This window comes from Meriones unguiculatus, chromosome 3 (genome assembly GCF_030254825.1).
Source record: "Meriones unguiculatus strain TT.TT164.6M chromosome 3, Bangor_MerUng_6.1, whole genome shotgun sequence".
Classification (NCBI taxonomy): domain Eukaryota; kingdom Metazoa; phylum Chordata; class Mammalia; order Rodentia; family Muridae; genus Meriones; species Meriones unguiculatus.
The window spans coordinates 155369601-155394299 of record NC_083351.1 but is presented as its reverse complement, the minus strand read 5'-3'; the positions used below and the strand labels follow the sequence as shown (position 1 = coordinate 155394299).

General features: G+C 35.1%; 1 protein-coding gene across 22 annotated transcripts in view; it reads right to left on the bottom strand.

Annotated features, from left to right (window-relative positions):
• The window catches only part of Adgrl3 (adhesion G protein-coupled receptor L3), a 780523-nt gene that overhangs the window by 56770 nt on the left and 699054 nt on the right, over positions 1-24699 (bottom strand). For 11 of the 22 annotated variants that reach the window (XM_060380826.1, XM_060380808.1, XM_060380809.1 and 8 more), the window contains 4 exons: positions 22494-22520; positions 19634-19802; positions 12956-13081; positions 7345-7441 (listed from right to left, as the gene is read on the bottom strand). In XM_060380826.1, the coding sequence (XP_060236809.1) occupies positions 7345-7441; positions 12956-13081; positions 19634-19802; positions 22494-22520 (419 nt within the window). Of the gene's footprint in view, positions 1-4583; positions 4626-7344; positions 7442-12955; positions 13082-19633; positions 19803-22493; positions 22521-24699 lie in introns of all 22 variants that reach the window. The other 11 variants (XM_060380810.1, XM_060380811.1, XM_060380814.1 and 8 more) reach the window with 2 other exon arrangements.

Here is a 24699-nt window from a genome sequence, read left to right as displayed (position 1 = left end):
TAAAGTCATCAGAAAATCTATCAAACATAACCTTGGTATACCGAAAGTTAGACTGCGCGAGTGAAGTATAAGCCTTTGTTTATGATCTAATAAATACTATTTTAATTGGATATGGTATAATTAGAGGTATTACAAGTTATACCTTTTTCTAATAAGTATTTTTCCTAATCATCTGTCACCCTTCACATATTAATTTATGATGTAATAGAATTAATTCCTGTGTACTCCAAAATTATGTCTAGTTGTCATATTAGGTGATAAACTAACATTAGTCTCCAATGTGCAGGACTGGGCCACCACAAAACTGAAAGGCTAACACAGAACTTCAAATACACAAATTGTTTCTTTAAAGAAAAGACTGTCACACATTTCTTATGTGTGCATTTGCAACATAGCTCTAAAAAAATAAATAATAAAAAATTAAAAAGGCAATGCCTAAAACAAAAATCCAAATTATACCTTCCGAAAATTAAATTAAATGCAATAAGATTTCTTTAAAAAATGATTTATTTATTATGTATATAGCATTATGCCTGCATATATGCATACTAAAAAAGGGCACCAGATCTCATTATAGATGGCAGTGAGCCACCATGTACTTGCTGGGAATTGAACTCAGGACCATTTGGAAGAGCAGTCTGTGCTCCTAACCTCTGAGCCATCTCTCCAGCCCCCCACATTAAGATTTAAAAGGTAAATAAAAAGGCTATGCAGCACTTGCATTAACAATTTACCAAGGTATCTCACTTTAGCCTGATTTCACTTCAGGAGAGATAGACAATACAGTAAGCTGATTAGCCACTGGTAGAGAACTCTCTCTATAAAAGCTTAAAGTAAACACAGTAAAAAGAACAAGTCCATTCAATGCTCAATATTGTACACTTTTCTGTGAGACTAAATTATATGACAGAACTATGTCACAGGGCAGAGGTCAGAGCAGAGAGGAAGGGGCTTCTGAGTCAACTTTCTCCCTTGCTTCAACCAAGACGTTAAAACAAACAGCTTTGCCCTGATGGGCTGAAAGTGATATGCAACATACTTCCTTTTGCCAGTGGATGTGGCATTCATTCTGAATGCATTTGGCTTCCTTGAACCAAGAATCCTATTAATACTATGACTCCTTTATTAGAGTCAGTTTCTCATTTTTAAAATCAGTACTTATGCTGCACCTGGTTATTAAACCTGATTTCTGACAGAGAATTCTTTTAGGTTTTTATTGATGACATCTACAAAGGAAGAAGTGACATAGAGAGTCTTCACCGCCATAGTAGTAATAGAAATGACAAAGATACTAGAATAAATTGAATAATGGAAAAGCTGAGCTATGCCCCAGAATGCTCATTTGCACCTCATAGTGCTTGCTCACAACAAACGTATGTTAAGCATGCTGTTCTGATTTATGAAGTCCTGCAACCACCATAAGCAGATTATTAAATCGTTTTGCAAACTTCAGAAGTAGATGTCAGATTGTATTAGGAGCTGCTTAATATTTACAGTGAGTGATTTTATAATCCTTCAGAACAGCAAGGCTTTGGGGCAATATCACTTATTTTATGCACATAAATCAAATCATATTTACTGATATTAATAAAGTGCACTGAATGTGTGTGCTGTTTTAGCCCCAGTAACTTTAAATTATATAAATCATTAATCGCAGTCAAAAGCCCTTTACATTTGTTCATTTGCATTCACTTTAAGAACATAAAAACAAAATATGTTTAGAAGCCTGAATGTTGATGAGGTAGCAGGTGATTTATTGTGAAGTTGCTTCTGCTTCGGTGACCAGCCTCCTGAGTAGGACAAGGGGGGCCCTGAGAAGACATGTGTTAAAAACAGGTCTAGTCACATCCCTGCTCTCTACACAATGGTCATTTAGCAGGGCGGTCTGAATTGAACCAGTGTTCTCTAAGCTTCTGGAGGGTAGCATGGGTTTGGAAGTAAACAGGAGACAGTGTTTGCTTATATCACAATATAAGGAAGGAAGAAATACATTATCTTTACTTGGTTGACACTAAAATATAATTTCAAATCAAAATGGAAAACAGGAAAAAATAGAATTAATTTACATTTACATTTTTCTAATTTATAAGGGACAATTCAGTTATTAATTTCTCTTTCTTTCTTTCTTTCTTTCTTTCTTTCTTTCTTTCTTTCTTCTTTTTCTTTCTCTCTTTTGGCTATCTCCAAGCTAGCATCATCTTAGGTAAATTATCACCATTTGTTTTACTTGGCATTTAGGGAAACAACTCATTCATTTCACCTTTTTCTGGATAATAAAAAGGAGAGGAAATGCTGAGCAGTGAACAGTGAATTTTAATGTCTGTTTCCTTGAGACACTGACAAGAATCAGCTCTCATTCCATTTACATTCTTATTCCAAGGGCTCTGAGAGACTAAGCCCTTTGCCAGAAGTCACTGAATTAAACTGTGTAATTCTTAGAACTCCTGTGTGAGGCTACAGAATCAAGTCAGCACTCGCAAATGTCTCCCTGGCGGCAATCTTTCCCCATTTCACCAGTGCTGCTAGGTCAGGTCAGCCTTTAAAAGGTAAGTATCTGTGTCCTTACAAATCTGTGAAAATAAATAGACGGTCACAGGCCATCACAATTTTACTGACTACAAACATGCATTAAGAATGTTTATGCAGATTGATGTAATTCGGAACCATGAAATGAAACTATCTGCATGAACAAATAAATGTTACACATGTAAAGATCACTCTTAAAGCATGAAAAGATTCAATGTGTCTTAAAGAACTAGAGCCTTTCTGGTCAGATCGACATATGTAACATATAGGTCACATTAACTTATGTGACAAAACAAAGGTAGGGAAGTAAGGAAGAAATAAAAGCCTATGACATTAGCCGAGCCATTTCGCGTGAAGAAAAAAAGTTGTTTTTTTTTTTTTTTTTTCCAATTCAAAAGAAGCATGTTTTTGAAATTATTGCAGGCTAAGTTTAGGGTTGAAGCACCCAGCACACTGGAGGAGCTGGCTTGGAAACCTTGATTATAAACAAAAATGTCCGAACTCAATTTAATTAATTAAATAAAAGGAAAACGAAATGTAATTATAATACTTGTGGTAACAAAAGCATAATAAAATCTAATTTCAGAATCTTAATTTCTATTTAGATATAGAAAAAAATTTGGATTAAACTCAATTTTCAGTTACTGTTGATCATATTATCTTATAATTGTTCAAGATGAGATTTCCTGAGCAGAGATGGGGAGGAGGTCTGAGTGGAAAAATGACTGCACTACCTTCCCACTAGTGCCAGCATACAGGAGTGAAGAGAAAATTCGATTTATTTGTATACAGCCCTGGGAGGAGTTGGGGTTGAACACAGCCATAGCCTTCCAACAAAATAGTAAATGTTTAAGTAAACCACTGAATAAATCCCCTTGCTGACAATCAAGCTTGTGGAAATGCCGGCACCTCTCAGAGGAACACTTTGCTGAAACACTGCATTCTCCACACAGCTGATCTAAAGGTCTCCTTCCCAGTTTGTAGAGTGCCATCAGAAATGGTACTTTGGTAGTGGTTCTGGTAGCAAGAACTGCAGATTTTCCAGATGTGCAACACTTGCCAAGCACATGGGAAAAATAAAAAGCCTTTGAAAATGTCTCGGGTATATTTACAGAAACAATTTCATATATACAGATAGTCAAAGTAATACCTAAATGAACATTTAAAAAAGACAAGTAGCCAAACAACAGACTTGCAAAGAGACTATAAAGAATAAAACTTTATATTGAAAATCAGCAATGAGCTGGGTGTGGCGGCTCATGTCTTTAATACCAGCACTTGGGGAGGCACAGGCAACCAGATCTCTTTGAGTTGAAGGCCAGCCTGGTCTATAAAATGAGAGTCAGTCCAGGACAGCCAAGGCTCCACAGAGAAACCCTGCCTCAAAAAAAAAAAAAAAAAAAAAAAAAAAAAGGAAAAAAGAAAGAAAATTAGCAATGAATTATCCAAGGTTTTATATAACACTATGGAAATAGCAATTAAGTTTGTTATACTGGGATATCTAGAAAGATAATCTAATATATTCAATGTATATGATGCAACAAGTTGATTAGGTAAAGAATATCTGAGATGGAAAAACAAACAAACAAACAAAAAGAACCCAAAAAATAAAAAATTTCTTTCCTGTATGACAGACTCTTCATTTTTAATATATCCTGAGATGGTTTGAAAAAAAAAAAACTAGATTAAGACATACAAAATTTAAAATGATACTCCTATGAAATACTTAGCAGTAACACGAATTAGAAAGGAAACCTAAGTTAAAAATAAAAGTTTCTTAAACCATAGCTTGCAGTTTCCAAGGGTCAACACTTTTACAGTGAAAAAAAAAAAGATATGCATATCTAACTTAGATATGGACTCACTACTTCTAAATTTTATAGCTGAACCTAAACATGAATGGGAGGTTAGAATATATGAAGATGCAAAGATGCAGTATCTAAGATGTTTATTTACTAATAGAGGATATAATCTTTTGAGTACACAGATGTGATTAATCATGTGGTTGAGGTGACTGACGTGTTTATCTGGAAATATGAATCTTGGATGTCACATACCTAAATATGTTACACACGCCTGAATGCAGGGAAGATATGGCCCTGGGGAATAAGACAAGATTAAAGAAGGAGGTTAAAGACTATCTTTAGAGATATGATCTGAAGAAATCAATTCTCAAAGTGTTCTAATAATATGAGATTAAAAAAAATAATGAGATGAATCGGGCAGGGTCTTCTGAGGCTTTATTCCTAGTTCAGATTCTATTTGACAGTTGATGGCCTGGGGTTGGGGAGTGAGGAAGAGACACTTCTCTTTAAGAGTGTGATCACTTGAGTTATCCATGCCCCAGTTGATGACCCCATGATTATATTTGGTCAGCATTAATTGGATTCTGTAAGTTAAAACATTAAAAATAAATAAATAAACAGAAGACGTGAACTTGAAAGAGAGGTGATAGGCGGTCCTAGAGAAGGGTGGGAGGGAGATGGTGAGGGATATGATTGAAATGCACTGCATAAATGTATGAATTTTTCAAAGAAAAAGTAGATAAAAATAAACTAGTTTCTCATTTGGGACATTTGGGGAGGGAAAGGGTGTCATGGGAAAATTAACACAAGAAATGAAGAAGAGTATGATTTCCAGCACCACTAACTTGCTGAGTAAAAGGAAGAATATGTATCTTGAAAAAGATCACAACCTGAACACATGTCATATCAAACACTCATTTTCACCCTTCCCCTAGGTCATTACTAAAATAACTTATTACATGTCATAAGAATTTTAAGACCCTGCAATTAAGAGCTTCATTAAATATATTTTCAAAGAGTAGGAATCTTACTGAACAGACTAACATGTAAAATCAGTCAATACAAAATTGGTTCATTTCCTTTAAATTTACTTCAAATTGGCCCAAATAGTCATTTTCGTAACACTATACTCAAAGTTAATGAAATTTAAGGGGATTAGCAGAAAATAAACAATAGCTAGTGTGTCATGTGCTTGACCTTAAGGTCAGAAAAATAGCTCACTAAAGCATTTATTTCTGATCTTGCACAGCACAGTGTCTTTACATTAAATCTGATCTCAATACTAGAGAAAACTTAATTCATATAGTGTACCCATTCTCACAATAGGTCTAAAGACTAGCATATCATTCAAATTTCATTGTCTCACTCTTTCTAAGCAACAACTCCTCCATGGCTCCTGGGATCTCTGGAATCAAGATACTTTGGCAGCATCTTACTGAGAAGGCTAGTTTCCTCTGTAGGATCAAACTGCAAAACCTCTACAGATGGCACTCTTTAATAACAAAGAATATCAGTCACACAAAAAGCAAATTACTTTCAAGGGCATTGAGGCATGAGTGATGATTTAGAGTGTAAAGTGAAAAATACTGACGTTTCTGTAACTTTTCATGAAGAAAACATGAGCATGATATTGAAAACAAAACTTTGTGAGCGGAACTTTCAAAATGAGCATAATCTAGTGAATAAAAAAAATTAGTAATGTAGGAAATAGGATTGTAGATGTTTCATCTCAATGCATTTCTTGTATTTGAATGCAAATTCCCATTCACTATTTTTACTTATCATAAAGTAGTACAGATCATTTACTATCTCAGTGACTCAAATAAAACCAACCTCAAAGTGGTTAGAGTAAACCATGAATGCCTGCATCAGACTCAGCCTGCATACCAGTTGTCCTGGCACCGCACTGGTAACTGCATAAATGAGCTGCCCTTTGTGTGAGGGCACCCGGAGCTCCAACATCACAGTTTTTAATCATAGAGCAGAATAGCTGTACAATTTCTTTCTCAATAGCATTACAAAACTCTCCTGGGAACAGGCTTAAAACAGCTGATCAATTTGTTTGACTTTAAGACAAGAACAACAACGTTAGTAGCAAAAATAATTTACTTCACAAAAATGACAGCTTCCCAGATAAAACTGTAAAGTAAGTGCTATCCAACACTTACATCAAAGTGTATTCATGTGTTTCCATGGCAGCCAAGTTATTTCTGATCCCTCCTCTCTTCTCACTCTCCTCTCCTTCCCTCTTTCTTCTCCCTCCTCCTTCTTTCTATGTCTCTCTGTCTCTCTCTCTTTCTCTCTGTCACACACATATGCTCACATACCCACATGCACACATAAGCACAAGAGATAGAGAGAGAGAAAAAAGAGTGATGCACATTGATTGACTGCTTCCCTAACAAGCAAAATGGTGGATTATAATAACTTCATTTCAAAGTCTAAATGGTGATATTGGAGCATCTTATCTACAAGTGTTACATGAAAGTCCCCTCTCCCATCACAAAACATTATAAACATTATTTTCACTCCTAGATCTTTAAATACCCAAAATTGTCTGGATATATTTTTTGATGCTAAGACTGAAAGTAATTTTGACTTTTTATCTTGCCTTAACTATGTATTAGACAGTATATTTTTACATCCACAAAGATGATGGAATGGCCTTATACCTGGGACAATTGGCACTCTATGATGCTTAGCAGACTATATAGCCATGTAATTGCCTGTTTTCACTGCTTTCAATGAGGCCTAATGTCCTACCAGTTTATAACAGATAATTAAGAAAAGAAGTTTGCCATTTTATAATTCCTCTCAGAGAAAGATTTCTTGAAATTTAGTATTAAAAAATCTATGAATAATGGAACACAGTGCTGCACTCACCAGGGTTCAAGCCCTGCAATATTTCATTTTACATGGAACAGGGGTCAGAACACGCATAAGTAGCAATGCACTTAAGAACTTCCTACACTCTTCAGAAAAGCAATAACTATGAAACATCATTCTTAACTACCTCTGTTGAGTGATGCTGAGCTGTTTATGTCTCCAGTAATGAAGGACGATTCTGACTGTTTTCGGACAGTGTCATTCCACATTCTCCGAATTCGGCTCTGAATTGAGAAGGAAAAAGGAGACAAAACAATGAAAAAGTGACTTTGCACACACATTTTAAGGTTTCTTTCAAAGCTGTATGAGACTTGTTCCTAGTATTTGCATACACTTGCAACACAGTGGCATGAGAACATCAGAAATAAAATTAATGAACTAAGGGAGAAGCATGGGAGAAGAGGGAGGACAGGTGGGATTGAGAGGGGATGAGGGAAGGGCTACACCTGGGATACAAAATGAATAAATTGTAATTAATTAAAAATTAATTAATTAAATTTTTTAAAAAAGAAATAAAATTAGTGATACTATTTCCTGTCATTGTGTATTTTCATAGACGTCCATGCCATAATTATTAAAACTATGGATACTGAAAAAGGTGAAGTACTATACCAATAATACTTTTAAACAGAGAGAGATGTATAGTCCAGAAAACTTTAGTTTCACAAGTAAAGTAAAATAAGAGTTCAGGCTCTCACAAGAATCTGGTAACAAAGGAACATAGAATACTATTGAAATCATACTGAAGTTACATTTTCTATAAGTTTTTCTAGGAGACCAATGACATTTTCAGAGGTTACATACTTCCTGACTTTTCTTTCTTTTTTTAATTTTTAAAATATTTTTATTTTTTAAAGTTTATTCTTTTTTTACATTCTTATTAGAATTCTTTTTTAACTTTTATTAATTATACTTTATTCACTTTGTATCCCTCATAAATCCCTCCCTCCTCCCCTCCCAATCCCACCTTCCTCCACCTTCTTCACGCATGCCCCTCCCTAATTCCACTGATAGGGGAGGTAAAGTTTATTATTATTTATTACAGTTTTTATTATCATTTATTACAATTTATTCAGTTTGTATCCCGGCTGTGGTCCCCCCCTCGCCTCCTCCTAATCCCATCCTCCCTCCCTCTTTTCTCCCTATGAGGGGTTAAAGTAGATACTGCAACTGTATTCATCCTTTTATGATAGGAAGCTTTACAGATATCTGGAAAGTCCTTCATTATAATTTCTATTTATAAATTCAAAAATCCAAATGGCAGATCACTCACAACTAAAGTTTAGTCCAGGGGAATTTTTGTTTGTTTGTTTTATTGTGTTTTACAACTTTATTAAATTAGGAATTAAAAAATATTAATATTCTGAGCAGGAAACAACAGATATTGTTTCAGAAATCAAAGGTTCAATAAAAAACTTTGCTGATTCTAACAGTGAATCCAAACTCACAAGCTGGTCGTTCTGGAAAACTATGAGTAGTTAATTTTAGACTATCTGACAATCATGTAAGTTTAAAATACATTAAGAAGCAGTCAGCCATATTGGCATATAACATACTCTCCCCAGAATGGAGCACAGATACATACACATATGTATATATAGCAAAACTTATAATCAACCATATGATATATCTTAGAACACAGAGGTGAAATAAACATATCCATACAATAACGTACCACTTTATGGAAAGATTCATAAAGAATAAAGACATTTTGCTGAAATAGAAGGAACAATGAGCATAAGTCAATGAAAAAATAAAATTCGTAATACAGACGGTGCAGGGAGATGTCACACAAAGGAGAAAACACACTGGAGACATTTTGCTTTCCAATCTGAATGTAGAACTGACAGGTGTTCATTCATTTCATATGGTTCATAATTCCATAGTCATTGCCTACATTCTCACTGTTAAAGTGCTATATACTGAAAGGTGAATATATCTAAAATACAATAAAATAAATGATGAAAGATAAATGCCAGAACTATCATAGGTTGTTCAATGTGAAAACACTTTGCTGTTCCATAATAAATATTCCAGAACACTTGTTACATGTGGATACTACCCCTTCTCTTGTTTTTCTAAGCCAACCCTTCAGCTTTCTTAAATAATAAAAATAAAATCTACACATGCATACTCTCACCAATACTTTGGGATCCATCTCTTGTCCCTTCCCATCGCTTCGTCTCCCATCCTTCCTCAGAATGTCAAGTTTTCTTAGTCTCTCAGAGAACTTTGTTAGCTATCTAAGGCTGTTCGTTCTATTCCTGAACTTGCCAGTGTTCTTGGCCTCAAGTGCCTCATACTAACCTACTCTCACCCTGAACTGTGCTTTCCTGAAATTACTTCTCTGATTGAGAATGCTGTTCAGATGGTGACACAAGTATCAACCTCAATAAACAAACAACACCTTTCTTCAGGACTGACTCTCTGGGTGTACCTGGGGATTTCACATTATCTCTTCACTTTATTTTCCAGCAGCTTTGAAAGCTGATTTTAGTTTTTGTCTGTTTGTTTAAAAAGCCTTATTTATCAACATGAGAATTAAAGTTCTAGAACATAAGGGAAGTCGTCTTTTAGCCATTCTATCCCCCAATTTTGAAAAATTTATGGCACTATATAAGGCGTCCTTGATATTTCTAAATCCAAAGGTAAAATAATAGAAATTATTATTTTAGAGGTTCTCTGATATAAAATTTGTGTTTATATGCCAGAAGGTTTTTCTTTATAATGGAGAAAAAAATCTAACAATTTAATACAAAAAGTCACAATTAATTTTGAAACAAATTTATTTGTTTTTAAATGAATTTTTCTGATTAATTTTTATTGTATTGGTGTTTTGCCTGCATGAATGTCTCACATGCATGGGGTGTCTCTATTGCTCAGTAGAGGGAATCAGAGACCCTAGAGCTAGAATTACAGGTGGCTGTCAGAGGTCAGGTGTGTGCTGGGAACCAAACTTGTGTCCTCGGGAAGAGCAGTGAGTACTCTTAACTGCTGAGCCATCTCTCTGCCCACTGTTTCTGTTTGTTTGTTTGTTTGTTTGTTTGTTTGTTTGTTTTAATCAGACATGATGCAAGTACATATCACTTATGTAGGGTTTTATTGTCACAATTAATAAAAAGTAGTGTAACATTGTATATGAAAATAATATAGAACCACTAAACTGCAAAGTTGAAGAAAATGTACAGCTTTAAATATGTTACTGATATTTTACCCTGTAATAAAAACACTAATAAATGACAGCAGCCACTGATTTATTGAACACCTACAATTATTCTAAGTGTTTTGGATACATTAGCTTAATCGTGACAAAGTAAGAAATTACTACTATTTATCCTATTTTACACATGGGTAAGTCATCCACATTAAAACCTTGTTTGGACTAAAAGAAAAGTTGAATACTTGCAATCCTAGTTCCTGGAAAGTTGAGGAAATAAGGAAATAGGGTCTCAATTTGTAGACCACATAATGAGACTCTATCTAATAAAAGGGAAAGAGAAAGAAAAACTCACTTTAAAAGAAATCACAGCTGGTAAATGATAAGATGAGGGTCCAAATCATAGTGTTGTCTTATATGAAGCTCATCATAATCATTTTATTGAGCTGCATTGTCTGCACTTCTCATTCTTCAGAGGTGTTGCTAAATACCACATGAGTCTGGTATAACTCAACTGAAATTCTCAAACATTGTACTTTCCCTAATAATATTTGTCTAAAAAATGTGGAAAGCCGGCAAGGTCTAGTCAAGCTGGAAAATGTGCAGGCTCTCAGCTGTTGAAATGTTTATTACAGAAAGGGAAGGGGCAGACTTTATCAGATAGGAATAAAGCCACTATTCACAAGATGGGGACATTGCTTGAAGCATCAATCCAATTTGTCCTTATTCTCGTGTTCAAAATCATGTGTCAGCGGCACATACTGAAGAGTCCAAACCCACAGATCCCCACCTGAGTGAGGACACCTTCCATCCCTAATTTGTGACTCTGAAAGCACACAAAGTTATGACCGTGACAGATTAAAGTGCTAGTGTGGTTTGGATTAAGTTTTATGATCTGTGGTTATTAAGATATTTAAGATAGTTGGATACATTTTGAAAGTTACAAGATACTTGTTAAAATTTAGTAGGTATTATATTAGATTGATATTCTGTCTATATTTTTATTTTCAAAAATTTTAAAAAGTATGTTAAGTTTAAAGATGGTGTTTATGGCCAACATTGATTTATGAGTTCCCGTGCTAGCTAGGGCTGTGGATCTATAATCAATTGATGTGGTTAAAATAACCAAATATGTTTCTCTTGCACATGAATTTTAAAAGTAAAAGGAATTGATTTTGTTAAGATATAAAAAGAATTGTTTGTGTAAACTTAATTTATTAGGCTTTGTAAACAAATCCAATGATAAACAACATTTGCTGGGATTGCTGTGCAGCTTGGCAAGTAGACTGCTTGCCCAGTATGTGCAAGGGCCTTAGATTGACACATAGCAAAGAAAGAAAGAACGAAAGAAAGAAGGAAGGAAGGAAGGAAGGAAGGAAGGAAGGAAAGACAGGGAGGGAGGGGGAGGGAGGGAAGGAAGGAAGGAAGGAAGGAAAAAGAAAGAGAGGAAGGAAGGAAGGAAGGAAGGAAGGAAGGAAGAAAAGCAAGAATGAATGAATGAAAAGTGAACTCTTTGTTTAAACTGAAATTATCTACTTTATTTAAACCTTCCTCAGAACAATCTAGATATATATTATCATATTTTCTACCATGGAAGATTACCAGTCTCAACACAAATTCACTTATTACTCATACAGTACTACACTGTGGTCTGGGGTAATGCCAAACACTTTACCAAAAAGTTTATAAAGTTTCCTCAGTTGACAACAATTTAGCAATATTTCCTACGGGATTAAGGAGTCCAGCATAGAACACTGATACCACTGAGGGTCTGGTGGGGTTCTTCATTGCCCTGGATCATTCCATTTTCAAACATGTAACATCCTGACTAATTTTTTTCCTAAATATCTTATTTTGCTAACTCTTATCTTTTACATTTTTTACCTCATGTATTTGAGTGTTTTGGTTGTGTGTGTCTATGCACCAGATATGCACAAGTGGCTACAAGGCCCACATGATTGTTTACATCTCTTGGGACTGTGAACCACATGTGGGTGCTGGGAATCCCTCCTGGGTCCTCTGGAAAAGCAGAGAGTGCTAGTAACTGCTAAGCTGTCTTTCTACTCTGACATGTCATTTATATATTATATATATATATATATATATATATATATTCAGTATGTAACTGAGAATTATCATATCCTCTAGCCGTTCTATGTCATCAATAATGATTTGAATTTAGACTATACATTTTGTAATCTAACCCTGTTGAATTTAATATTTCCTTTGAGAATTCTGTGCAGGCATACAACATATTTTGATTAGATCTAGTCTCTAATCCCTGCTCCAGCTTCTCACAGACTTCCCGGCATGCTTTTCTCCCAATCTCATATTCTCAGAGTTTTTGTTTCCCTTACGAATAGCTCTCAAGCCAGAAAGGAGCCTTATAAAGCCCCACCTACATGCTGCATTTGCATAATTTTCATATAATTTTTGTTCCTCCCTTTCCTTGCCAGTCATACTCAAGCCAAACCCTTGATGTGGCGACCACTTGGGGTAGGGGTGATCACAGTGAGCAGAGACTTCACACTGACCACAGGAACGCGTAGGTCAGCTCAGCGCGCCCGCCCGCTGCGTTTACCTGGGAGCCTGTAGAATACCGTCCTGGAGTTCTAGAACCGGATGTTTTCCCTGAGCCAATGGAACTCTCGGTGCTTTTCCCACTACAGCAGTGCGTGCGCAGGCATTTCCCGTACTCTTTCCGTACCTAGCCAACGAAACGTTAACATTCTTTATAGCTTCGTCCAGTTCAGCTAGGGACTAAGTTATGACTTTATATGAGCTTTGGTTTTCAAGGACATCATTATTTCCCAGCTCCACAGAGACAAAACTGTTGATTATCTATTTTCCATACAAAACAGATTCGTGGTGCCGCGCTTAAATTTCATAGTACTGGAACCTCAGTAAATACAGACACTTCTAACACAGCGTAATTCGAAGACCACACACTTGACGCTGTCAAGACACTGTTTTTAGCTTTATTAATTTTATACACTGACCCACTGGTTCCATAGTATTTTAACTATTGTTCTTTAGACAGAAAACTGTGAGAAAGTTGAGAGGAGAAAAAAAAAGGGGAAGGGACATAATTTAACATTTAAAGACAGAAAAAAGGAACTGTGCTGGGCTAAGCATTTTGTTTAAATGTACATTTCTTATGCGTTTTTCTTTTAAAGTTAAAATTTGAAGATTTAGAGTAAAAAATTTCAAAATATCTTTATATACTTTAAAAAAATTGTTCTCAATAATTATATGCATCTACTCCTGGAATTCATTTTGTAGTCTACGCTGGCTTTGGACTCAGAAGTCTTCCTGCTTCTGCCTCCCAAGTGCTGGAATTTAAAGGTGTGTGCCACCACCGCCAGGATAAGTAAATTCTTAATCTATAATATAATATCAAAGTATTTGGAAAATATAGATAAACATCTATAATTTGTATTTTCAAAGTTGGGAACATACCAGTATTTTTTTGGGGGGCAAACTTGTGTCATACTAAAAAATTTTTTATTACAGCAGATTTAACTGAACAAAGCATATGAGTATAAGCCATATCCCCAGCTATCAAGAACCAACACAACAAAGGGACACCTTATCATACTTAGTACACAAACTTTTCAATGATGTGATATTGTGAACATTATTGCTTCACAACATATTCCAGTGTCCTGGAAGGAATCACATTGCTTGAATGTTTATATGTGGTAGGAAAGGTATGATGGTTAATCTTCATTGTCAGTGTGATTGGATTTAAAATTATGTGAAAACACTGAGAGGTGTTTCTGTGAAGTCCTTTCCCGAGGGGTTCAAATGAGGAGGGATGAACCACCCGGATGGCAGACAGTCGCATACCACAGGCTGAGGACCAGGACTGAGTAAAACCACAAGAAAAAATGGCATGCAAAATCAGCATATATCACTTTCTGGTTCTAGACTGAGGACCTGGTGTGGCCAGGTGTTTTACACTCCCACAACCTAGCATCATGCCTTCACTTCCTTGAAGTGCTGTGTCATCTCAAACTGTGAGCCAAAATATGGTCATCGTCCTTAAGCAGCTTTCCTCAGGTGTTTTGTCACAGTAAAGAGGAAAAAAAATATTTAGTACAAATAGTCATAGAAGGAGAGGACACAGCTTAGAAGCAGAACACTTACTTAGTGTGAACTCAGCATTTCCAACTTCACATAAAGAAGAGGGGGATGCAAAGTGAATAAACTCTAATTAATAAAAAATAAAAAGGGGGAAAAAAAGAACGATGGCAGAGAAATAGAAACCAAACATCGGAGAAGCACAACGGCTGCGCATGGGCGGCAGAAACCAAGTGAGGCTTAACAAAGAGAGTTATGAGGAAGCCCTAACAAGATAGTTTAGAAATGTTTTGTTAACAGGAGAAGACTGAGAAAATATAAGAGAATGTGACATTCTGTTCTAACAGTATGTGACAAATCGAAGAAACATTTTGGGATAGTTATTAAGTCATCAACAGAATATCTGCTTGGTATTGATTATTCTTATAATAATTTGGCAATAATTTTTTTACAATATGTGAAGACTAAAAAGAATCCTTATGTAATTGATGAAAAATTTAAAAAAAAAAAAAAAGAGTTGTAGTCTGGGAAGGGGAAAAGAATTCTGCATATGGATGGTGGTGATGGTTGTACAACATTGTGAGCATATTTTAGATCATTGACATATACAAGTAAAATGATGTAAGTTGATATGTTTTTTTTTTATGTCTATGTCACTTCAGTAAAAAAAATTTTTAAAAATGAAAAAAAAAAAATAAAAGATCATCAGGCCAGTAAAAAAAAAAAAAGAATTTACAATAAACTTCAAATCACATGGTAAAAAAAAAAAAAAAGAATCCTTAAACAAAGATAGATGTTACTGAATAGTTTAGAAATTTGCATGAAAATCCCGATGCATCTTCAAGAACTCTGATGTCCTCTCTTCTCACCTTCCTTGCCCTCAGCCACTGACTGCTTTCCCTTAATATTGAGTGATTATTTGATTGGAGCAAGTATTGCAGTAGGAAGAAAAAAAGCAAGGAGAGAAATTTGGAGAAGCAGCCTTCTTGTAGTGACAAAAAAAAAAAAAAAAGCAGTGCTGTACAAGCTATAGGAGAGTATTGTGAACTGTTTGCATTTTATAAAGAAGACTGAACATTCTGCACTGATTTTTTATAAACAACCAGCAAATCTAGAGCTATAGTGATGCCATGTTTCATGCCAGTTGTACTGCTACAGCCTTCAATAGGCCAGTTCTGTTTTGCTCTGATATCATTTAAAACGTTCAGCCTACGCCCTAATGAAAAAAAAAAAAAAATGAAACTGGGACATGTCCATGGAGTATTAATCTCCTAAACATGGCATGTGATGTCATGTCATGTGATGATGCTAGCTTAGCTTATTTCAGTGTGATGCTGTCTAGAACACAGAAGACGGAAAGGAAAGCAGACCTCAAAAATGGAATAACATTTTCATTCACTCAAATCAGGATAAATAATCCTGGAAGCTCTGAGGGTTTCCTGGATAACTGAATTCAAAAGCAACAGTGACCAATTTTGCTGTAGCCAGTGGAAATATTGTTGATACATCATACAATCCATATTGCAAAATAAATTTCATTTCAAAAAGTTTATATGGAAGAGTTCAATCAAGAGTTCTATCAACAAGTACATTTATGAAACATAAAATCTCAAAACTGAATGTTATATATTTAATCAAAATATAAAAGCAATTTCAAGGGCAAAGTTATATTAATGAAGTATAGTCCAAAAGTTTTTAAAGATACTTCTGGGACAATAAAGCTAAATACTTGACTATTTTTGTAAGAAAATTTCTATACTTGTTGATGCTGAGAAGTGCTCTTGATACAAAATAAAAACGCCATCAATCTTTTTTTTAATTGAAAGAAAAAATGATTATTTTTTTATAAACATAAAGATATGTTTCCAATCATGGCTTAGTAAATAGATCTATTAAGTACCCTGTAGTCCATAGTTTAGTGTGAATTTGTCGCCTGCAAAGTTCATCTGTTGGAAACTTAATCCCCAAATTAACATGTTAATGGTATTGGAGGGAGGTAAGTAATATTAGATGAGGTCCTGGGGTGGCGATTGAGGATCTCTGGGAAGAGAAAGGCAATGCTGCTAGCTGCTTGTTCTGGCTTGCCTTGGATTGGCTTTCTACCATGTCACAAAGAAACAAGAAGACCACACAAGTCCAACACCTCAATTAGGGCTTCTCAGTCTCCGGAAGGGCGACAGAAAGAAAGATCAATCCTTTATAATTACCTAGTCTGGATATTCAGTTACAGCAACAGAAAACGGACTAAGTCAGTATTTCTAAAATTTTGAGGCAAGACTCACATCTATGCATACATTTAAAATTTTAAACATATGCATTTAAAATGTAATAATCACAAATGGTTTATTGGAAAAAAGGCAGCTGAGTCAATTTGTCCCATGAGCCCTAATTTCCTGAGCTCTATCTAAACAATAGCACATTAGCTTGATGCATATGTTTTAAAATCTGATTTGTTAAATATGATAACTAGAATTAAAATTGTAGACTTGGCTATAGGTTCTCAGGCACATTAGTGTGAAAAACAATTTTTATTTCTTGTAATCAGGTCTTTATGTAAAGAAAGAAAAATGAAAGGAATAAGTATGCTCTAAGTATTAGCTAATAAGATACAGTCAAATCAATTAATTGATAATATATAAAAAGTTTTACTTATTAATAGGTAGTTACTATACTGATGTGTATATTAAAATTTACATCACTTCAAATTTTCTAATGTATAAAGTAAAGATGACAGGTAAGTATAATCTGCAATTTGCTATGCATCAAGATCTTATCACTATTTAGCATGGTCCCTTATCACTAAGGAATTAATCTCCTGATTTGACCACCATCTTTCTGTTCCTCTTACCAATAGTTATGATTTTCTTCTTTTGAAGTCTACCTGTCTTTTAGAGCACTTAGTCTCCCTAACTTCTCTAATGTCCATTAAATGCAAATTACCACGCTTTCAGGCTTCTTGTCTTTAACTTAATATGTGGTTCTTGATTCTCATTCTATTCCTACAACTCTTTATTCGTTCCATCTTTTTCCTTACCGTTTGCTGTCTCTTCCTCTTTAAACCCATCAAGTGCAGCTAATTTCTATCTGGTGACCATATCCAGTTGCTCTACTTTAGGGTTTACAAGCTAAAAGCTAACCTGTCTTTCTCAGTGTCCCTAGAAGTTTAATTGGCACCCATCTATGGAGTCCTGTCTTATAATAATAATAATAAAAAACAACAAGTGGATAGAAGTGACATAAGCCACATACGGATGGTTTCTGCAAAGTTCTCTTTCATTCCCAGATTATCTGCTTTATATCATCAACCATGCTCATTACAAAGGTGTGTTTGAGGGCTGGCTAAGCCTTTATCAAGCTTTATGCCTTCTGGGGCATTTCATCAAATGGGTCAATGAGTAAAAATGACATAAAGTGAGTTGAGCTATTGAAGTTTTGGGAATATCATTTGACAGACTTCATTCATTCAATCCTAGCCTATCTTTGGGGTGAATTCCACTCATCAACATAAAACTCATCTTTTCTAATATGTAAACCTAGATTGAGGGGAATATCTGATCATTATTATTCTATGCTGTATTTGTGACCATAAAAAAAAAATTACAGATATTAACTACCAGCTAAAATTGAAATACAATAAAATTCTGGTTTATTCTTGCTCTTTCTAAAAAGTAGACATGAATCTTAATGTCTGGTTTACACAGTACTTTGACTTTTAGCCTTGATTAAAAAAATCTTAGTGATAGAGAATATTAGTCTTCACTTTTGCTGTTTTCCAAAACAAAATTAAAGTCTTATTATTTTCTGAGATTACAAAAATACTTGCCACACATTTTTAGAGCTACCCTTTTAAATATTTCATAACTATTGTATCACCTCCATATCACATGAGGAAACTGAATAATGAAGAGGTTAATTAACTTACTAATAATCAGAAGCAATCTTTAAATGGAGGTCCTAAGACTGAAACCTTGGCAATCTGACTAAGGTTCCGAACGTGTTCTAAAACTGTACAGACACATGTTTGATAGAGTTGAAAAATACTGGACTCGGAAAGTCATTATTATGGTTTTAAAAATATGAAAAAATATTTAATTACTAAAACTAGCTTGCTAACTGAATTATTTTCTTTATCAGTATATAAAATCAGAAAATTAGCCTATTCTTTGATTTACTTTGAGAAGCTGGTTTCTAAATACACCTTCCATTTTTCTCACTGCTGATATATGAACAAGTCTATAAGAAATTAGCTTTTTGAGCATTACACAAATAACAAAATGTGTTTTGTTAAACTTGAACACTTTTTTCTTTTATTTTCTTTAATTTTTATTATTATTTTCTTTTACAATTTTTTCACCTTATATCTCATCTGTAGCCCACTTCCTCATCTCCTCCTGGTTCCATCCTCCGTCCCTCCCTCTTCCTCCCCTAATCTCTCCCCTAGTCCACTGACAGGAAGTCATCCTCTCTTACTGTCTGACCCTAGCCTATCATGTCCCATCAGGACTGCCTGGATCCTCTTCCTCTGTGGGCTGGCCAGGTTGCCCCACCAAGGAGAAGTGATTAAGGAGCAGGCAACCCAGTTTATGTTAGAGACATAAACTTCTTCTACTCTTATTAGGGAATCCACATGGATACTGAGTTGTCTGTCTGTGGGCTACATATGGGGAGAGGGTCCATGTCCTCGCTATGCATGGTCTTTGGTTGATACATTAATTTGTGCAGTCCCACCTGGGCCCAGCTTTTTTGGCTTTATTAGTCTCCTTGTGGCACTCCTGTCCCCTCTAGGTCTTTCTATCTTCCCGCCCCCACCTCCGTTCTTCCATAAGACTCTCTGTGCTCTGTCCAAAGTTTAGCTGTGTGTGTCTGCATCTGCTTCAATACCCTGCTGGGTGGAGTCTTTTGGAGAAGACCAGAGATGGGCTCCTGTCCTGTTCTCTCTTCTACAAATTCCGGTGTCTATCCTGTTGAACACCCTTTTCAACTATTATATTTTACTTTGTGTATTATGTTGTCATTATTAGGAAAAAAATAAATGAAATAATATGTTAGGTTTTTGAGAAAGCAGAGCAATATATTTTATTAAAAATAAAAACATAAGAATGCTACATGTGAATATGAGTGGCATCTTTTACCAACATGAAATGTACGCCATCTGATCTTGAAAACTGTAGCTTACCTTCTTCTGTAGAACACAGTGGAAAATGAATATAAACATCCCCTGTAGAGAATTGAAAATGGTGAAGAGATACGCCATGATGACTGTGCTTTCATTAATATACATGAGTCCAAAGGCCCAGGTCAATCCTAACAGGCAGAGGAGAGCTATTGCACCTATAACCCATGACCTGCGGAGAGAAGAAAAAAATCAGAGTTATCAAATAACTAGTCCTCAGTTAATGAAACCATGTCCTATGAATGATGCTGACGTTGAAGAAAAATTATGGTAAGTTTTACTGACAGAAAATGTGAGACAAGTGGTATAAGTGGATTTAAGATATTAATGGGAACTACAAGTTATCAAGCTTGAGGGAATAGACATGGATGAAAATGTTATGAACACAGAAATTCATTTAAGCAAAAGCAGATTTGTGCCATAAATTATTCATGTGTTTGCAACACATATGCAAATGGTATGGATATGTAATTATGGTGAATGGGAAAAGAGAAATGTCTTTAAAGTTATGTTAGTCTTCATCAGACTTCTTGGTAGATTTGTTTGAGTGAACTCAGTCTTTTAGCCCTTCATTGAATACATTTGTATACCATTTTCCCAAAGCTTCCTTTTTTTCTAAAAAAAAAATATATATATATATATATATATATATATATATTATATTTGTTGGAAAAAACTCATTTTGACCCAGTACTTGAAGCATTTTTTTTAGTTTTTGTTTTTTGTTTTGTTTTGTTTTGTTTTCTAAGACAGGGATTCTCTGTATAGCCATAATTGTTCTGGACCTCACTCTGTAGACCAGTCTGTCCTTGAACTCTGAGTTCTGCCTGCTTCTGTCTCCTGAGTGCTAGGATTATATGTATGCACCATGACTATCCAGCTGAAGCACATACTTAAAGCTGAGCAGCCTGGTTTATTTCTATAGATATGTAGAGCAAGCAAGAACAGGATAGAGTAGGTTAAGAAAGAAATTCCTCTCTTTGGTAAAACCTTTTAGCCTCCATGTACTATCTCGTAGATTATATTAAACTAGGTTTTTCATAATCAGGCTTTTAGCATCTTTTTAGGCTTAGAATGCCTTAGTCTACACACTCAGGCAAGAGGATGAAACTGAGAATGGGGATGGAGTGGTATGAATGGAGTAATATAGCAGGAAAGGTAAGCAGTCACTTTTACTCCATTTGCATCATTTCCTCCAAGATGCCATGTTTAATGGTAGTAAGTTGGTGACAGGAGTTCATATATTTGTGGTCATGCTACCCATTTACAAGGAATATAAGATGAACTATTCCAGCAGATGGGCCTCTAGTAACCAGAAATGGAATCCTTCTCAACTTGGAAGTAGAAGGAACAATAGGACTCAAAACATCCATGATCTCTACACATTCATAGGTCCATCCCTTACTGTCCCAGAATCCCTTCCTCGAGCACAATAATTTAACATTTCTTCTTAGTACTTTCTTATCTTTCATTTTTTGTTATACAAGAAGGAAATACTGGGGGGTGATTATTTGCACACTGAAGAGAAAAAAAAACTATATAATTCACCATAATCTGAAATCAAATATTTTGGTTTTTTTTTAAGGATTTTAAGATATTGTACCAGCGGTTTATTAAAACAGTTTAGAAATATGTTTATTTTACTTCCACACAATCAGGCACTGCATATCAGATGTAAATGTCCAGTAAATGTATATGGTTTGCTGTAAAACATCAAGGTTGTTGCATAAAGGAGATTTGCTCTTACATTTGGCACATTTGCTTATATGAATTAGAAAACATCTTAAATGTTAATACTTATTTCACAACTCAATTCCAAAATATGGAAACATACAAACGATAGCTCTTGTGTTCTTACAGATACCAGAAAAAAAGGAAAAATGGAAAGAATCATCATTAAATAAAGAAAAAGTATCTTCTTAGATTTAGAAACCAAATGATGGAACAAAATACTGAAGTCAGCCATTATCCAGTAGAAAACACACAATGGATCCAGGGTTAAATGGTCTAGAACTGCAAGGAGCTCTAATGCCCAGCGAAGAGACTAAGCGGAAGCATGAAGAAGTAGGTGCGATGGGAGCAGGGGATGGAAACCAAGGACTCTTCACCAGAAGAACAAACTGAAAGTCTACAGCAATAGAGCCCACAGTGGCCAGTATTAGTGGATTCATGCAGGACAAGTAGGTTTTAAAATTCCTAGAGGCAAATTCCCAATTGTTACAATCACGTCTCCATTTGTTAGAGTGGTACAGACTTGCAACTTTGTTTCAGAAATTTCAGTATGTTCATAAAAAAAAATTAGAACACCCATCATGATACAATACAGGTGTAAAATTTCACAGAGAAAGTTTGCATATGTAAGATTGTATTTTTAAACGGCCCTTCCCTCTTTTACAGATATAGTTAGTATAAGAAACCAATAACACTAATTGTGACTGGGTAGTTCCATATCTGTAAAAATTGTTCTAAAGATACACTACGAAGTCACAAAATAATTTAACATGAATGATACCCAAGAACACAGTAGGAATTTGGATATACGCAGCATGGAAGAACACATCATGACTGGAGGAGATGTTAATGAGAGACAAGTCTGTACCACAGGGAAGTGCTTTTACTGAGGCACTGTGATAAAGTGATAGATATCCCATCAACAGAAGTGAGGTGGGATTCTTTCTCCTTTCTGGCAATACGCCTGCGGGATTCTGCATGTATGTTGTATGCCAGTGTTTCCTGCACAGTTTGCTCTTCTGCCTCGATATGAATGACAGAAGCTCCAGTGATTTTTCAGTACTGATCTGACAGCTGTTTCATGGGACCACACTGATAAATGCAATTTATCAGCCATTCAGGTCATTCTTACTTGATGAAGGGTCTGTTATCCTCATAGCTAAAGAATGCATAGACATAAAGACAAGAACACCAACATTAGCATTTTATGATAAAGAATTTCCTGTGGAAAAAATATCTTCCTGTTTCCTCACCGAAGATCTTTATTTCCCACCTCCCTAAAGGTATCATAACCTCCCTTTATATCCAGAAGGTAAATCCTAAAAGGACCATGAGAACTTAAATACCAGGGAATAAAATCCGTTTTACAATACTGCAATATCCCATATGAGACTCAGCAATTCCATTTTTTCATCATGTGCTCATATTACTTGTGACTTGACAGAGACATTTATTTCTTAGAGATCACATTTCTCTAGAGAATGAGAAATTTTATGAGCAATCTGAAAAAAAGGCTTGGGGGCATGCTTAAAATGATGGATGTCATGTCACTTGAAGGTATCTCTTATTCTGTAATATTAGTGGGTAAGATGACTTAATTATGGACAATATGGCTCTAAGTAATTTTAACACAGAGATGATGATTAACCTGAGTTAAATCTGATCACTACAGCCCTTATTTTCCCTTTCTTCTTGCCAGAAGCAATATATTTTCCTACATTATGAATACACAAATAATGCTCTCAGAAAGGCCCATCTGTGATGAATTCTGAATAAAGAGACACTGTAAAAACTCTCCAGAATGATGAGACAGTAAATATTGGAATGAGAGCCTGGTATGCGAAGCCTGCTTGCCTCGGGTTTACATACATAGCAGCTCAATCATTTACTGGATATTTGATATCAGGCAGAAGCTAACTAACTGGAGGTTGTGTCATTTCATGCATCTATAAAGTAGTCATAATTGGAATCTAAGGATACTCTATATTATGCTTGTAAAAATAAAAGCAAGTGGTTTTTTTTTTTTTTGGATTGAGCAATAAAATATGTTCACCATTACTAGACTGTCTAAAGCTAAACTCAAGCAAAATATAAATTTCTTACCAAGAAGAGAGAACTATACTTATTTATTGAGTAGTTAAATACCTAATAAGATGTTTAGGAAGTAACATGATGGGAGAAAAGAGATGTGGCTGAAATAAATCAGTCGATGGAACAGGGAGTGAATGGATCTGTGTAATCCACGTGGTGACTGCTAATAACAACTAGATATTTAAAATCATCAAACAGAATAAATTTCAAAATTCCATTTGTAAGTCATATCAGTCATAATGCAAATGATCCAAAACCTCACATAGGTGGAACAAATGACATTAGATGAAACAGTTCTAGAATATTCCATCATCAAAGAAAAGTTCTATTGGATAATGCTGAACTAGGACAGTTTAAAAACATTTTAGGCCAATAAATATAATTGCAAGAGATGTTTAAATTACACCATGAAAAGATAGAATTTTTAACAATTGTGTGTTAGCTATAATGTACCCAGATAGAAAATCATGTAATTATTATAAGTTACAAAGCACAGAGTAATACTTGTTGTTATAATTGTTCCACTGTATCAGTATATTTTATCTAAGGTGCCAAATTCAGGATTAGAAACACATTCTACACTAATTAACCTAGACTAGTGTCAAGTAGATAGATGCAGAAATTAGCCTCTAGACATGCAGGTAAAAGTATGCTACAAAATAGTATCAAGTTTAACAAATGTTTAAAAAATTAAAATAGCCATGTTGCAGTATGATGGCTGAAGTATCACATTTTACTTTGAGTGTGAAATGTCACAAGGGAGAAATCAAAGCGGGATTCAGCAGTTTCCACAGAAATGTGAGGAATATCAGCTGCTCCAGCAAGCGGAGTCTGCTGAAACCAGCTTCCCTCAGTCACTGCAGATGTGTGTTGAGCAATGTTCACTGGGATGTGAACAGAAGTGAGTGTGACATTTCTAGGTCTTACCAATTAAAGAATTGCACTGGGGCTTGCTCTGCCGTTTATTCTAACCTTTGGCTTGAAGAAAGACAACAGAGCCTCAGATGCCAAAATAGAAAATGCTTAGTAATGTTGAGTTGATGCATGAGACGTAGGCCACCTGTCCCGAGACACTCATGGAAAACTGGATTTTGGTGTATTTTTACAGTACCTTACCATCAATGCAATTCTTTTTGGTTTGTTTTTTGATAATTTAAATTTTTATCATTATTTATTACAATTTATTCAATCTGTATGCCAGCTCTGTGCCCCTCCCTAATCTCCTCACAATTCCTCCCTCCCTTTTC